Below are 18,152 nucleotides of genomic sequence, written 5' to 3'. Positions count from 1 at the left end.
GACTCTACAGCCAGGTACAGCTTAACCATGGGCTTGACTTATTGTGCTCCCGTTCTCACTGTTATACACTGACGATGGAGTGGAGCATACAGAGGACCATCTGGTCCTGTATGTAGACTGGTTAGTGCATGTAATTTCAGGTCTCTAACAAGGGCAAGTAACACATCATGTGGCACTTTAACACTGTACCTAAGATGGTACGCACCCTGGAGACAGTGCAGAAGTGCCTTCAATATTGCATTGTTGTATGACTACATGATTCTGCAGTTCATGTGTACCCAGCTTTAGACCCCCCCCCCCCCTCTATATAATGCCATTGTGGTGTCACTGGTTCCTAGTGAGTTAGTGTCTGCATTTTCATGTATACTGGCTGGGTCCAGAATCAGTATGCCTCCAGAATACACCTGATATTGGGGTACTAGAGGAACATGACCACCCTTCTCTGCAGCTATAAGTAACTTGATTTTTTTGGGGGGGAAGAGGGCTGTATTATATCCCACATATGTCTATCTATAGATTGTAAGCAAGCCAGGGCCTTCCTACCTATATATCTGTCATTACCCAGTTTTGTTCTATTAATGTTTACAATTGTAAAGCGCAACGGAATATGCTGCGCTATATAAGAAACTGTAAATAAATACTGACCCTGCACCCTACAGTGGGCATTAAAGGCAGATAACAGACTAAACTAGTGCCCCTAATATCTAACTGATGCATGTTAATCTCTACCTATATGCAGCAGCTCCTATTCTGATACACAATACTGGATACTGTAAATCCCCCTACTCACAGTTGCAGCAATACCTGCTGCTTACCCCAGTAATAAAGCTTTTAAGCTGGCCATACACCTTTTTAAGACTCTATCCGACCAGTTGGCTGGTTAGAGTGAGGGCAAATAACAATTTACTGTTTGCTCTGGAAAATTGACGAATGGTTATTCAGACAAATTGGTTTAATCAAACAGACTTGGGGCCTCATTCAGAGGCGGTCGGAGGATGCAAGCGGTCGCTCAGAAACTGGGCAGCCGCTTGCATCCTGACCGCCCGCCTCTGTTGCTCCGGTGATGGTCGCGATGGTCAGACCATCAGGGCTTACGACGAGACCCTAGGGTAGAGTCTCACTTGTCGTAAGCCCCGGAGACCACCTGGCTCTGTCTGAGCCAGAAGCTCTCCATTGACATCAGTAGTGATGTCAGTGGGGCCTCAGTTTGGGCAGCTACTACCCCCCCCCCCCCCGGCCCACCTTACAAACGGGGCGAGCTGTCAATCAACATCGACAGCTCGCCCGCTTTTGGATCGAGACCCGCTACGACCGGTGCTGTTGGTCGTAGCGGGTCTCATGCATGCGCGCGCCGTCGTGCGCATGCTCTGTGGGGGGCCATCGACCCGGTCCGAGCGCATCGGCGCTAATGACCGGGTCTGAATGACCCCCCCCCCCCCCCCCATAATGTCTGACCAACTGTATTGGTTGGTCCAGTGTTTGGAAGCAAATGTCTGTCACTTGTTCCCATACATTACCATATTTTCCAACTAGTTGGACAGAATCGTGGGGTGTGGGGCCAGCTGTTACAGAGCATGGTGCACCTGAGATGCATTATGTAACTTACTACTGTTTTATTTGAAACAAAGGCCTGTATTCAATTAGCTGAGGTCTGCGAAAAAGTATTGTGGGTTGCAACTTTTTGGCAGTTGGGAACTTATCTTTGTATTTAATTCCAGATGGTTTTTGCTTACGTGGAAAGTCAATGCAATGTAATACGCCAAAAAGGTTTGCCTTTGAATAGCAGAAGTGCAAAATTTTATTATTTTTTGGGGGGGGGAGTGAAAGGTGGGGAAACCACTCAGAACCCTTGAGACAGCCATCCAAAGGATAACTGCATCAAAAGTGAGGAACCCCCAAAAAAGTACTTTGAAGGTGGGGGTACAAACGGAAGAACTAGAGACTCTTTGGGGGTCTTGAAAATGGGTGCAAGCATAGTTTTAAAGTACCCCAAATTTCACAGGAATACTTATTTTCACAAAAAAATACTACTTTATTCTTCACTTGTGCAAATACGCTAATTAGAAGCAATTGACACAACTTAAGTCTTTACAGTTTTATTAGGGCACATCTAGACTGGTCCCCAATGTTAGTGCATCTATTTGAGGGTATCAGGCTGATTTCCCCAATTGTGACAGCACTTTTCGCCTGTCCCTCATTCACTGGGACACTTCCGCATCTTCTGGAATGGAGTACGGCAAATAGGGGGGGACATGCACGGGAAGTTTGCACGCCCAAAACACGATGTCGGCAAAGTGCGGCGTGCAAAACTAATTGAATATGGCCCCAAGTGCGAAGGTTGTGTGTGACACTGTGTCCAGCGTGACAGACGGAGGTGGCTGCATAGAAGTTGTGTATGTTTATATACCCAGTGAGTGCAGCCTATAACGGTAATAACAGCAGTCATGTATGTTAGGTTACCATGTCTTCATTAAATAATGTCGGGGTATGGCTGAAACAACAATAAGGTTACGGCCATTCTGTCAGATTTAAGGCCATGGTCTTTCGACTCTAATAAAGTTAGTTGTCTCACTGTGCATACATGCTAGGCATTAGGACCCAGAGTCTGCAGGGAGGTCTGGCCTCCATGCTGATTCTCTAGTGCACATGTGACATGGTGGGAGAAGAGTCTTCTACTCAGCGACTACAGGAGATCCAGTTAATTTCCTGCATTGCAGTTCCCTGCACTGCTACCCATTTGCAGCACACTCTGGCTAGTGAGCTGTATAGAAGCATTCTTCCCTCCATTACCAGGATACATGTACCAGTGGTGTTAGGCTGAGGTATAGAAGGTAAAGTAACTAAGCGGCTCATAGGTTGAGTCATCTACTTGTATGTGTGGCCATGTAACTCTGCAGTAACACCTGTGTGTGTGTGTGTGTGTGTGTGTGCGCGCATAAATTCTAACAGTATCCTTGGGCCCCTACATAGCCTCTGTTGCACCCTCATGAAGGGAGTCATACTCCCCTTGTAAACATATTGGGGCTAAATTTGTATATGCAGGTATGTTACTGCTACTGTGGGTTACAGGCTCCATCTAACTGAGTAGCAGAGTGATCAGAAACTTGGACTATAATTGAGGAGCCCCCCAGGGTCTTTTGCTTGTTTGATGACGTGCTGTGATCAGTGCAATGCTTCGGTCTGGGCCATCACCTCTGTCATGTGAGGTTTGTGTGTGCGCCGCTCACCTGGACGGGTGGAATCCCTATGTGTAGGGTCAGTTTCAGGGCCCTGCACCATGTTTTGTAGCTGTCTGGAAGAGATGCAGTATTTAGAACTGATATCAGAAGTGTGCTTAGGAAATGCTTCTCAGAGTCCAGGGAGACAGGTGAGAGATCCCAGAAGAGCTATTGGATGCATTAATAGGAATGCTGGAACTTGTAGTGCACCAAGTCCAGAATAACTCAGATTAAGTGAAGTCCTAGTGACAGGTATCCAGGTTCCATGAACAGAACATGACATACCCAAGGGACATCATTACAAGGTGGGCAAGTAATCTGCTTTTCAAGACCCTGTTGGGCACCTGAGATTAGGAGGCCACGTACTGTAGATAACACAAAGATGACCTAGAAATCAACCTACCAAGGAATTTACTTGGTCCAGAACAAAATTAATATGTTTTTCAGAAACTGATTATCTTGGTAACTCGATGATCAAGCAGCAAAATCGGCTTTATTCAGTCTGAATCACTAGTGCCCGGTACAGAGTGTCAGAGCCGTACATAGACATTTTGGTGTCCTGTGCAAGAAAGAATGTTGGTGGACATTAGGTGTGCGCCTTCCAAAAAAAAGTGGCGCAGCTTCCTGTGGTAAGGGGCATAACCTCTCTATAACTTTACAGAAGAAGCAACAGGAATATGTGCAGAATGCCCTCGCCCATACCATTTCATTTTATTGAAATGAAGACCGGATGAAACATTTATTGTAATATACTATGTCCTCCCTGGCTTGTGAGTATATGTATGTATTATATACATCTTCCACCCCCTTGGGTCCCTGCTTCCATATCACCCCATTGTACCTCTCACCCACCCCCCGCTTCTCCCTGCCTGCTCCCCTCTCTCACCTCCTGCCCTTCTCACTGATTCCCTCTCTCTTTCACCCCCTACAATACTAACTGCCTCCCTCTGTCTGCCCCTCTCTCTATCCCCCCTCTGACATCCTCCCCTCTGACCTGCGCTGCTGGAATGGATGGAGCACCCCCGGGAGCACCGGGTCATCGTTGCTGCTGCAGTAGACAGTGCACTGCAGTTTACACTAATCCAGCGCCAGTATGAGCCAATGAGAAGCTGCCACTCCAATCGCAGTATCATCGGGGGTTCCGTGCTCTGCAGTGCTTTCGAGGAAAGGAAGATACAGGTGCCGTAGCATGGGACACGGGGGTGCCAGTGGGCGCAAGACTGGTGCTGTCTCTTTCAGGTCAGTCACTCACTGTCTCTGCTTGCCGGAGGTACACCCGTGGGTCGCTTGGTACCGCCCCATGCCCTGCAATATGCTGCACAACAGGCCTGTCACCTGCTGGCCCCGACTGCTCCCTATGCCATTGATTGCTCGCTATGTCCCTGACCCCTCTGACTGCTCCCTATGCCACTAATTGCTCGCTATGTCCCTGACACCTCTGACTGCTCCCTATGCCACTAATTGCTCGCTATGTCCCTGACACCTCTGACTGCTGCCTATGTCCCTGACACCTCTGGTCGCTCTCTATGCCCCTGACTGCTCCCTATGCCACTCACTGGTCCCTATGTCCCTGACTGGAAGCAGTCGGGAAGCCGATGGATGGAATCCCGACCGCCGGCTTTCCGACTGTCTAATCCCGGCTCGGAGTAAAGCGGTAACGGCGCATGTGTGATATCTATAAATTATGTATATAAGAGAGTCGTGTGGATATCTTCATAAATGCACAATTTATTATACATAATAAAACAACACTAAAAATATATATACATATATGCAAAATAAATGCACAATAAAGAATAAAAATTGCTAATTAGCATATATGCAATATAGCATGATTGTTCTTTCTCAGAGCCCGCTGGTATGAACTGTGTTTTTGGAGACTAAGGAAAAAGGGACTGCACAGGTTGCAGGATATTAGTAACCCACCTTGGACACATCCCGTATCTCATCTGTATTTATAAGTGGTAAAACCGGTAACTATATGGAACTTTACATGTTATCATCACATTCTTAAAACCAGTTTTGTGGGAGATGTACCTCCTATGCTCCAGCAAATGGTGAGTAGCTCCCAGATATTTCTCAGAATCACCTTCTGTTCCTGCAGTGTTGGAATATTACCATCAGGTGAAGGGAGCCGTCTCTATCCTCCGTCTCCGCCCTCTCTACTCGCGCCGGCTCAAATGAATGTGCAGGCACGGGTTTGAAGGGTAGTCGCCTGATGTCTGTGGGCGGCTAACTTGTGGAGTTCCAAGTCTGGGAGGAAGCTGGTTTGCCGTGAATTGTAACAATAAGTACTGGATCCTGACAATCCCAAGGGGTACAATCGATCCAAACAGTACCTACGCGTTTCGATGTCACAAACGTCTTTGTCAAGGCAGATGCATTGTGGTACAATCCTAACACTTAAATAGTATTCTAAAAACGTTAATGAATTGCAGCTTTGTCTAATTCAAGCTAATTGACTGGGATACTATGTTTCCATAAAAGGAAAAACAATGAGAGACATTTAGAGGAGAAAAGCATACCACACTGAACCTAGGAATTGCCTTATGGAGCGTACACACGGTCAGATTTGTCAGACTTGTCAGATTTGTCAGATGAACGATTGAACGATTTGAACGATTTTACCAAAGTTTAGAACGATTTGAACGATTTGAACGATTGAACGATTTTTGACTGCATTAAAATGAATGGAATCGTCCAAGTCTGACTGCAAACCCATCAGATGTCAGATATCGTTATCTGACAAACGGGAACGCGCATCGTTGATCGTCCATCGTTCAGGCATGTCAGATATGTCAGATTTTCCTTCAGATATGAATTTTTAAATCGTTATCGTTCATATCTGAAGGAAAAATCTGACCGTGTGTATGCACCATTATACAGTTTTCCTAGATGGAGTGAGATATTATTTATAAATATCTATAATACATAGAATATGAAAGACAGCTCATAAAGTGCATATAAATTGCTCATGATGCACAATATTTTTTATTATTCATTTCTATTCTGTTTTCCTATATGTGTGTTTGCATTTATATTCATTACCCATCATAATAGGCTCAGATGGAATTTCTTTCACACAAAAATTATTATAACAAGCATAAATTTACTCTAATATCTAATAAAAGGAAAGATGAGAATAAATAGATCAATTGGTTACCCACATAGTCTCACCTTAGAATATCACCAACATTTAATACAAATAAGAGGACAGCACAGATGGAATGATTACATATAGCAAAGGACTTACTAATCAAACATAGAACAGGTAGAGTAGTGAAAGAGATATAAATAAACTATGTCAATCGGAGAGAACCCATCATGGTTATAAATTGCCCCAATTATCTTAAATACTAAAACACAGTATTCAGTTCTATTTGTTCGTTTAACCCATCTGGAAACAAACTGTTCATGTTGAATATCCAGAAGATTTCTTGTTTACAGAGGCGCCTCCTGTCACCCTCTATCTCTCGAAGGCATCACTCTCTGTTTCTCATTGTCACCCTCTGACTCTCCCCGTCTTCTCCTCCCTGTCACCCACTTCCTCTCCCGTCACCCACTGTCTCTCCTCATCACCTTCTCCTCCTTGTCACCCACTGCCTCTCCCCATTACCCTTTCCTGTCTCCCACTTCCTCTCCATCTCCCACCGTCACCTTCTCCCTGTCACCCACTATCTCTCCCCTGTAACCCACTGCCTATCCCCGTCATCTTCTTATGTCACCCACTGCCTTCCTTTGGTGTCCCCCTCTGCCTCTCCAACAATGGTGTGGCTTGTGGATACAGCATTCCATTATAGACCACACCCTGTCATGGTGCCCCCTCTGTCATTTTGTTCTAGATCCACCCCTGTATGGTCCCAATATCACCTGATGTGTACCTAGCCTTACTTTGTCACAAACATCCTCCTCCCGTATTGTATCAACTTCTTCTTGTCCAATACATTCATCATCATCCTCAGCGGCATCAGATACACAAATATCTTCCTTAGCCAGTTGCGCTTCCACAAAGGTTACAGAAGATGCCTGACTGTTTGGTCCCAGTGTCAGCTATAGGCATGCTAGTGCATGAACAACTGTAACAGGACCCACCCCACTCACAAGGACAAGCAATGGTCTGAGCCTGTCCTTACCACTGCATGTGGTGTATGGCATACTTGCAATTTTACATTTTTTTAACAGTATATTTTCCTGTTATTGTTAGAGAGGATTTTTTTCTCTTTACATTGTGAAATAATGTTTAGATTTCAGGCATCCTTATTTAAGCCTTCTTTCCCCTTAACCACCTTTAGTAAATGTTGAAGTACTATCATGACTGACAGCAGCTGCAGAACTAGTATGGGGTTGCTCTTCTAGCGACTGATCTGTTCAGTTCTATTTGGAGATGGAACCAGTTCTGCCTTCTTCAGCCCACCTTACTCAGCCCTGCAGGGAGTTGCTGGGCATCCAGCTCCTTCCCTACAGCAGCCGGCGTTCACTCCTGAGCTCCCGCAGTGGGCACTATGGGAGAGCTGTCATGATGTCTCTCCAACAGTTCTGAGGAGCAGCCAGTCAGATAGCCGCAGGGCTTAAGATGAGTATTTTGTTTTACAGTTTTGTTTGTGTAAAGGGCATTACTACAAGAGGCAGGACTAATGTGGACAGGGGCTGGCTGGCAAATGCATGCAGGCGGCCCTGGCAGAGGAGTAACGTGTAGCCAGGGTGTCGAAGAATATGCGTGCTACGGCACCCCACCCCACCCCCCCTCAAGTGTTCCAGGGAGGAGGCGGGTCCATATGGGATTAATGTAAGGTAAAAATAAAGAGTAGGACAGCCCCCTGTCATAGTGCCCCCGTGTGCCACAGGAGAGAACACCCTTATGCAGGCCTCCAGTAGTAGTCCCCCCCTTTGTAGTGCCCCCATTAGTAGTAGTAGTCCCCCACCCCCCTTGTAGTGGCACCAGTAGTAGTAGTCCCCCACCCCCCCTTGTAGTGCCCCCGGTAGTAGTAGTAGTCCCCTTGTAGTGCCCCCGGTAGTAGTAGTAGTCCCCTTGTAGTGCCCCCAGTAGTAGTAGTCCCCTCCCCCTTGTAGTGCCCCCAGTAGTAGTAGTCCCCTCCCCCTTGTAGTGCCCCCAGTAGTAGTAGTCCCCTCCCCCTTGTAGTGCCCCCAGTAGTAGTAGTCCCCTCCCCCTTGTAGTGCCCCCAGTAGTAGTAGTCCCCTCCCCCTTGTAGTGCCCCCAGTAGTAGTAGTCCCCTCCCCCTTGTAGTGCCCCCAGTAGTAGTAGTCCCCTCCCCCTTGTAGTGCCCCCAGTAGTAGTAGTCCCCTCCCCCTTGTAGTGCCCCCAGTAGTAGTAGTCCCCTCCCCCTTGTAGTGCCCCCAGTAGTAGTAGTCCCCTCCCCCTTGTAGTGCCCCCAGTAGTAGTAGTAGTCCCCCCCTTGTAGTGCCCCCAATAGTGCCACACCCCCCCCCCCCCCCGTATACACACGTAATATAAAAAAACTAAATTAAAAAAACACTTACCTGAATCCCCGCTCCCGCCATCTGCTCCTCCGCCTGTCCTCCCGGCCCGGCTCTGCATTATGGGAGAGACGTCATATGACATCATGATGTCTCTCCCATTGCCCACTGTGGGAGCCAGAAGATGAAGTGGCTCCCGCAGTGGGCGCAGCAGCAGCTAATGAGAGTCTGACAGACTCTCATTGGCTGCTGCTTACAACAAACACACAGCTGCCGGTGCCGGCGGCTGTGTGTTTGTCAGTGTAGTGCTGACCGAACTCAGTCCGGTCAGCGCTACACACGCGGTGCAGTCTGTGTCACAGACCAGTTAGTGGCTTAGTTCCATGTCTCCTGGACCACTAAGCACAGCAATATATACTGCATCAGACCTGAGCACGCATATTTCTTGAGTGTTGCCAGTACATGAAGAGGGCATAATCACTTTTCCAGCTTTGATGAGTCACACCTACATTGTGTATTGTCATAATTCCAGCATGTAAAGGACCAGTGATCACAGTAACCCATTAGATGCAGCAGTACATAGGCAAACAGAGGGTTTCTGGCTGCCTGGAAAAACACACACTCACAATGAGAAATAGTAAGAGAATTTTACAAATGCTGCATGTTCTGCTCAGTATCACAAATGATATAATTACCACCACATGTGGATCTTTTAACATGTATCATGTGCACCAACTAGACGATCTGGAAAACATTCACTGTTAGGGATGTACTGCTATAGAGCCCAATATGTACATATATTTCCAGGGCAGTGCTAGATCATTCTGCTGCTCCCCCAGACTTGCTCGAATGCTCTGGAAAGGTGCCTACATCTTAAAAAAAAAAATTCAAGGTTAGCCCTACAGCTGTATTTAATGGCTTACTGTGATCACTGGCCCTCTATATTCTGGAATCTCACACACACAATATACTTTATATGACGCATATTAAAGCTGGATAAGTGCTATTATTCTACCCTCTTCATGAACTGGCCACACTCACTCAAAAAAAAATCAAGCCTTTGGAAACCCTCCCTCCCTCGGGCCTGTCTGAGCTGAATGCTTTTATTCATGGGAGCAAGTCAGAGAGAGCAGCAGAAGAGCCTAGCACCAGACTGGGCATACATGTACATATTCGTCTCCTTATGCACTGGATAACAGTATTAATAATTAACCCTATGGTATATAGGCATGCACCCCTAACAGTGCATGTTTTCCAGATCTTCTAGTTGGTGCATAGTTTTATTACTGGTTGACAAGTTTAAAGATCCACAGGCGGTGCCTATTTAATTTGTGATTTGAACATGCAGCTCTAGTAAAGTTCTATTATATTACTTTCTATGTGGTCAAGGACTGCATTTGCCTATAAATTCCCAGACACCTACTCCCATCTCCAGGTCTGTAAAGGGGCACATCCACTAGATGATCTCCAAACGATTTTCCCTTGAAATTTTATCTTTCAGTCTGAACAATTTGCAAACGATCTTTAATAGATCAAGTGAAATTGACAGGCATGTTCAATTGACTGACGAGATGATCAAACGACCAGCGGGAGCACGCATTTTTGACTATCAAACTGCACGATTTATAAACAATTTTTGAAAGATTGAACGATAACTGTCATTATCCTTCAATCACCTGCTAAAATAGTGTAGTGGATGCCCCCCTTTAGACTCCTAACAGCCCTGGAGACAGGTGGGGAGGGGGTGGACGGTTGCTTATACCTCATTCCAAACTGGGTGGGAAGACCCAAGCCAGCACTAAAGTTCTAGTTGGTTTGGTTTCCAGCCTACTAAGCAAGCATATATACTTATTACAGTCTTGTAGTAGTACTGCTTCCAATTGTAAACTGCAATGAAATATGCCAGCACTATTTTAGCAACTGTTCTTAGTAGTTTTCCGTAAGAGGGTTCCCTGCTTATTAAAGGAAACTCATCCTGGAGCAGGGTAGAGCGATTGTATTTAGAACAGAAACCAACAGCCACTTCCTGCCTCCCAGGATTAGGTTTGAATGTTGCATGGGGTTATGCATTTCATGGTTATAGTCTCGTGTAGCAGATTTGGTGTCACGGTTAACATGACTGCCAATGGTTTGCACTATTTAAAGGACCATGACTTTGACCAATTAACCCAAGTTGTGGACCAACATTACTTAAGGGATTAAGAACACTGGGCCTCAGGGTCACATGTTGACAGTCATTTAGGACAAACAATGGCCAGGCTGACAGACCAATAGGGGGAATATGCACCCAGGGTGCACCGACTCCCAACACCTGCTGAACCAACTGTTAGACCAAGAGACATTAAAGTTGTCCGATGGCCCATTATGCATTTGTTAAACCCCTGAAGCCTGACAGTTTCTAAGCCTATGGTCCTAGGCCTTTTTCAGGTGGGATCCCAAGTGTCATTGTGGCAGCAAAATCTATGGTTGTCAGAATGCATTACATATCCAACACGCAGGAGGGGGGAGCTATAGAAAGAAACTGTAAAGTCCTTGTCAGTTACAAAGTCCTATTATATGTTGTACCAGGTTTATAGGATACACAAGGATGCAGAAATGGTTTCCTGAATATTTTTTATTGCTATACAGCTTCTTTGTGAGAGAATCTCCTTATGACACATTTTGCAACCACCACAAGACCAACAGCTACAACAGCCAGACTGACGGAGACAATGGCCACCAACACCCACAGTTCTAGAGGCCTGGTTCCTGCTGTCATTCTGGAAGCCTGGTTAAGGGCTACACCGGGGGCTGGGTTAGACTCAGCTCCAATCACCAGAAGAGGCCCTAGTGTGGCCAGTCCATGTTCCTCTGGATGAGAACCTGCAGGGGAAGAGGTTAGGCTTTAATACAAGCTGCCAGAACTTCTGGTAGAAGTGTGACATTTAGCCAGTGCTATTCTGGTAGATACACTTGCCTGGGACTATTTATATCTAGTGTACATGTAAAGATCCTCATAAGCCATTACTAAGATCCCTGGTCACATGGGGGACTGTTATATCAAAGACTTTCCTAGAACTCAATTCCCAAGGCAGGAAGTGCCAACTGCTATTACATGTAGTGAGGCCATGCACACAGCTCATACAGACCGGGAAGGAACCTCTAACCAGGTGCAATGAGGGGGAAGCTTCCTAAAATCATTTTGCAATAACCACTGAGGAACAAGTTATGTGCATGGTTAAGTCACAAGCTCTTATTGACACCAGTATCTGTATTATAGAAGGGGGTATTTACCAAGCCAAGACCTGGCATTGCCAGGCTTTCATATGCCCCAAGTAGAAGGTAGGCTGTAAGATGGCAGTTAATTGCCTGGCAACATGAAGTACTCACCGACTTCTCTCTTCCCCATTCCTCTTGGTCTCCCATGCACAGCTTCCCATCTCCTGCTCTGACCAGCAGGGGCAGCACAGTTCCCAGTGTCACAGCATTGGCAGATGTTATTGGCGCCCTCCACAGCAGCCCAGCTAAGAGAAATGGAGAAGTCAGCCAGCTTACCCATTACACCAGTAACGTAACTCAGGGCACTACACAGTGTCTCACCTTCTAGAGGCTTTGCTGTAGGAACAGGCTTTGTTCAATGGATCCGGGGTCTGAGAGGCTGCAGCAGCTCTCAGGTAACAGGTGATATAGATCTAGGAGAAGACAGGTACAGTTTAGGTGATTAGATGGGAGAAGGCAGTGCAGGGCTTCTGCTAGGGATGCACAGTCACAAGTCTTAAATATTCCCCTGATTAGATCATGAGCTAAGCTATCAATTTGACTACTGTAACCAATAGCCGAGTAATTCTGCAAAAAAAAAAATCCCGATAGATATCTGCAGGTTATGGTTGCTCATACACACTGAACCACCATCTGCGGTTCCACTGGGCAGGGGTGACAGTGACCCCCTCCCCATCAGCCTCTGCAGCAAGTGTGGCTGATCGCCCATACACAGCACAATGGGTAGAAATACTGCCAACACGATATGTCTAAACATTGTTCTCAGACATACCGTGTGTATGGGATACATTGGGAATCCTGGTGGTCAGGATGCCGACACTTACATTACTGGCATCGGAATCCTGAAGGTAAGGGGCGGGATTGGGTTTCAGGACGATTGGTTCAGGCACCAAAGAGGGAGGGTTCGCATACCAGCCAAGTATCGGTATGCTAACCCTGTCGGAATGCCGGTGTCAGGATTCTGACCACGGGGATCCAGAACACACACATTCCAAGGAAAGTACTTGTCGTGGTGCGCATTTAGAGGTAGATAGAACAGGTATTGGTGTCACTCTCCGGTCTTCTCAATAATTCACGTTGGCAAAAGTCAGCATTTTGAGTTTATTATAAAAATCAGGACATATGTCCCGATGACGAGTTTTATAACAAACTCAAAGCGTTGACTTGACACATTTGCCATTGTGAATTATTGAAAAGACCGTAGAGTGACACCAATACCTGTTCTATAAATATATTACGCTAGTCTGCGCCCCTTTTGTATGTACTTTGTGTTTATCTGACACTTCCATCATAATATGATTTACACCCCCAAAATATACTCCAGACATCCCTCACCAATCATAATACACTCCAGACACCCCATCATAATTATATGCCTTAGACATCCCCTTTGTCATATGTTCCATACACCTCCTGTCACAAAAAGTTCCTCAGTTAGGGGGTGCTCAATACCCCCGACTGTCAGAACACGCTCCACAAACAGCCTTACACTCCCCAGACATAACATGCTCTACACCCTGTCATAGTATGACACTTGGCATAGCATGCTCTATACCCCCCTGGCACAGCATGCTGCACCCCTGTCCCCCTAACTGACATTGCATCCTGTACACACAGTGTCAGAAGACGCTGTGCAGAGACTGCAGCAGATTTCCTGGCCCCCCTCTTCTCTGGTGTCTGCCTTCTGATGCTCTGAGCCTCTGGTCAGATCATGGGCGGCAAATACGGAGCCAGAGCCGTCTGTCACTCATAGCTCTGCAAGAGACCACGGGAGGAGTGGCCGCAGCTGGGCATGCGCAGTATTGCCTTCCTGCAGCCATCTTCCTTGTCCCATGTAGCCAGCCCAGAATGAGCTTCTGTGCAGAAGCCCATTCTGATCTGTGGCTGTCACCTGACTGCTGAGCTCCGGCAACGGCAGGGGGAAGTGCAGAGCCGTGGAATGCCCCCAGGCATTTGCATAGAATGCCTATGGCCGGCTGTGTATATATGGGGTCCCCTCCACGTTAGATCACAAAATCAGCTCCCATAGGTTTCTAACTTGTGACGTGTACCCAGCTCTGGAACATGAAGCTTTCTGTAGCTTGACCCTGAAGAGGGATCCTTGGCCGGCATCCTTGCCAGCCTATACTGGTACATACACAGTAAGTGCATTATGCTGGCTGGGTCCGGAAGCAGTGATAGCAGTAGTAACCACTTTGATACCAACTCTGTAGTGATACAGGGCTCTCTGAAGCTCGGTCCCAACACAGGAATAAATGCAGTAGAAAAAAGATTTGCAATTTAAGGTGATACTGTAACAACTTCAGTAACAATATTGTGCGATGAATATGCCCCCAGATGTTTATACTCTGTGCACCCTTAGTTGCCTCTCAGAATGGAGATTATGCCCCCACACTAGAAGGTGTAACCAGTAGAACAGATCAGTCCTTACCAGAGAGACATCTGTCCCAGTGAACCGGAAAGCATCAATCATAAACCGGAGCTGGCTTAGCTGGGTCCTTGGGGATGTGAAGGCGGAAGAGGAATCTTCTTGCTTACCGTCAACCAGGCACCTGCAGAACAGGACAGGTTTAGCAGAAAGTGGAGCCATGACCACAGCAGCTGGACAGTCCCTGGTATAACATACCCATTGTAGGCAATGATGTCATAGTGAGGGTCAGACTGGACATCAGGAGACAGCGTGGCCACACATCTATCCACAAATAGCATCATAGGGACATGGTTCTGAGTGTCCACAGAGGCCTCTATGTAGAACATGTCCCCCAGCTGGAAGACAGAGGAAGGTCTGGGAGCGCTCCAGTCATCTGTAAGGTAATCAGAGGGTTAGAGACCAAACCAGACCCAGCACCATCATATCCACCACCTCACTTACCCATCATCAGCTGCAAGGAGAAGGATAGCCTCTCTTCTGAGGATGCGGTGGAATGGAACGGAACCCATGTTGGCTTGATGGCCTCACTGCTCACATTACCATGTCTGTATAAGACAAGGGGGTGGGGGGTGTTTGGGGGTCAGATTTCACTCCATTAGAACCGTAAAAAAATGGTCACATGGTGGTAAATTTATTTTTCATAAAATATGGGGAGGAGAAAAAAAAAAAAAAAAAAAAAAAAGAAGAGGAATGGGACTAGGTATAGCAACATAGGCACCAACATTAAAGTTTTCACCAACATTTCTTGATCCATTTGTGTAAAGTCAGGTCCAAGGACAAGAGGATCCAACTCTGGTAGCTTGCAAGGTTGGACACTGGTCGTTCCAGAGCCACCCTGCAGTGTAGACAGCAGATCCGGGTCACTCAGACCCAGCTCTGGTGTGAATGGTGTCAATCCGGCCATACCCTGGGTTGGTGCTGCAGTAGGCAAGTGTCTGGCCCTTGTCTGATCCGGGATGGAAACATGTCCCAAATCCCAATTCAGACCTGGAACTTCAGTGTAAAAGCAGCATAACTGATATTTCCCCCATAGACATTGGGGGGGGGCATCTATTCTTCCTGAGCCCCTTAGACCTGTCATATTACATCCGGTGGGAAACATGCACTGCACCAGGCATATCACTGCAGTATGGCATCGCTATCAGAGTGCCAGCCCCTGTAACCACACAATAACGCTGTCAGCCATACTAAGAAGTGTGATGGACACTCAGGGTATAGTAAGGAGGCCTTAATCTGAGAGTCTCCTTGTGCACAGAAGTGAGGAAGACGTCTGGTGTCAGATCCCAACGTCACTGCCTCATAGGGGAACATGTCAGTCACCAATACAGCATAATAGCTGGTGCAGGAGGGAAATCACTACATTATACAGGATATACGCTGGTGGTGCCCTAATCTGTACAAGGCACAGACCTGATACTGGGATCAGAGGAATCATTGGGGGGGCTGGGGTTGTACTGTTGTCAGAACGCTACATTTTTGGCCAACAGAAGCCAGAACCCGTAATGTTACACAGGAGCACAGCTTCTCCATCACAGACCAAGGCTGAGAGTCACTAGTGTGGCAGCTCCCACTCGTTAATAAGCTATAACCCTCCCTCTGACCCACACTCACCGGGGGTAGAAGCACTGGATGGGGACCACGGCAGAGTTGGTCCGGGTAATGGGGACACTGCTGGAGGGCTTTGGGTTGTAGGACAGACTAGTTATGTAGATCAGAGAGTCTGCAGTCATCTGAGGACATGAAGAGTAATATTAACCATTTATTACACAGACACCAAATACTACATGCAGATCAGTTGTCCTCCCTGACAGATAATACAAGTTATGTCACTGTAATATTAAATATATATCTCTCAAAATATTATGTTCCAGGTCACTCCTGCCTGGTAAATGAGACTCGTCAAATTCCTTTCTCAGCATTTGTTAACATTACCAATCCGCACCAGGGCATCTCAGGTAATAAGTGTCAGCTTTGTAAGGAACTGGTCAGTACCCGTGTATGGGAAGTGCAGTATATACTGGCCAGACACAAAGATAATATGTACATAGATCACTGCCCCTATTACTCACATTCAGAAGCGCAGTACAACTAGTTTTATTCTATATTAGCTGCATAGTACTCAGAGCTGCTCATCGCATGTAGGGCAAAGACCATGACAACAATTCATAAGCTGCAGCTAGGAGAGACTACATACCTACAACAGATACGGGACATGGGGGGGGGGGGGGGGGGGGAGGGGTGTATTACAGCAGAACGTTAAGCGACACCATATTGCTTCCAGCGCCTCCTCTTTACCAAGGCAAAGCAGGAAGCTCTATGAGATGTATGAGCATCTCATCAGCCAGGGAAGGGGAGCGTTAACTTCCCCCTCCTGCAATCTCTGCCTGAGTACACAGCGCATCAGCCTAGTGCCGATGCGCCATGTCTCAGTCGGCTCCACCGAGCATGCGTGGGATCTCGCAAGATCCCACATGCAGCCCTGAAGCCAGTAGTCACCGCAGCAGCAGGGACAGCGCTGTCCCTGCTGTGGGGACAGGGCATTGCCAGGCTGTAGAAGTCAATAGCTACAACAGGCAGAACAGTCAGGCACACTGACCGGTCATACGTTGCGCTGCCAATCAGCACTGCCATCTTGTAGATAGCAGCACTGATAATGACAGGGGCAGATAGCGCTTCATACATCTCCCCCCCGCCCCTCCTACCCCATAAGACCACAGGAAGGAACCCCCCCCATCCCCCACTTACCTGTACTGCATTCCCACACTCCTGGAGGCCAATCTCAAAGACCACACTGGTATCGGTGCTCTGGGAACCAGGTTTGCAGGACTGGGGTCCTAGGCTCAGATCTGAGGCCTTCACCAGCTTCCCATTCCCATACAGGTCTCTCATCACAGTCACCACCATTGTGTCCTCACCACACTGCACACTGATAGGAAAGCTCTGGGGTGGTGCCAGCTGTCTAGAATGAGCAGCCCCCCCATCATACCTAACAGGGGACCCCGCTCCTGACACAGGCTGAGCACCCCATCTGGGAGACCCCAGGCGAGACACAGGCTGAGCAGCCCCCACATGAGACCCTCGAGGAGATCCCCCCACAGAGGGCTGGTAATGCCTCCACCAACTGTCTGACTGGCGCCTAACCAAGACATGCTCCCCAGCACTGGCAAATCCTGATCCATAAACCAGCGCAACCACCAGCAGCCAACTCCACCTCACCCACATCCCCATTCTGCCTGCAGGACACACAGCACAAGGACAGGAATGCAGGGATCAGCCCTTTATACCCCTCCCATCAGCTGCTAATACCCCCACCTGGGGCAGATAATGATCCCACACACCTGAACACCTTTCTCAGCAAAGATATGGTGGATAGATTTTATATGAAGACAGATTAGATGATAGATTAGCTACATAGATGCACTTAAACCTACGCTTACCATACTATCCCTTTAAACCGGGACATTCATGAATTACACAGGCTCTGTGGCTGGCTGATTTCAAGCCTGCATTTCACCTGGTATTAATGAGCCACAGAACCTGTGTAATCCATGCATGTCCCAGTTTAAGGGATAATATGGTAGGCCTACTTTTATCTGAGTTTTTAAGTCATCCTCCTATAAATCCTTCTATCTGACATACTCCAAAAAAAAAATGATTGGTCTAAAGCTACATACACACGTAAAGATTTTCTGTCCAACCATCCAACTAGTTAATTGGTTGGAATGAAAATCTGGTAAGGCATGAAAGCAAATGACAATCAGCAATTTGCTCCCAAACGCCGGAAAATGGACAAAAACTGTTGTTTGAAC

The 18,152-nt window shown here is 47.1% G+C and overlaps 1 protein-coding gene across 1 annotated transcript; it reads right to left on the bottom strand.

Moving 5' to 3' along the window:
* Positions 1-11,250: 11,250 nt before the first annotated feature.
* LOC148473780 (zona pellucida sperm-binding protein 3-like) lies at positions 11,251-17,603 on the bottom strand. The gene is made up of 8 exons (XM_088459506.1): positions 17,089-17,603; positions 15,955-16,073; positions 14,785-14,888; positions 14,539-14,716; positions 14,344-14,464; positions 12,234-12,325; positions 12,024-12,157; positions 11,251-11,516 (listed from the first exon to the last, which is right to left on the bottom strand). The coding sequence occupies exons 1-8, from the start codon at positions 17,569-17,571 to the stop codon at positions 11,275-11,277; spliced, it is 1,473 nt and encodes a 490-aa protein (XP_088315632.1). The 5' UTR covers positions 17,572-17,603; the 3' UTR covers positions 11,251-11,274.
* Between the last annotated feature and the right edge of the window lie 549 nt (positions 17,604-18,152).

Source organism: Taudactylus pleione, unplaced genomic scaffold (genome assembly GCF_031769625.1).
Source record: "Taudactylus pleione unplaced genomic scaffold, aTauple2 ptg000913l, whole genome shotgun sequence".
NCBI lineage: Eukaryota > Metazoa > Chordata > Amphibia > Anura > Myobatrachidae > Taudactylus > Taudactylus pleione.
The sequence above is the reverse complement of the archived record's forward strand: the minus strand, read 5'-3'. Positions and strand labels throughout refer to the sequence as shown.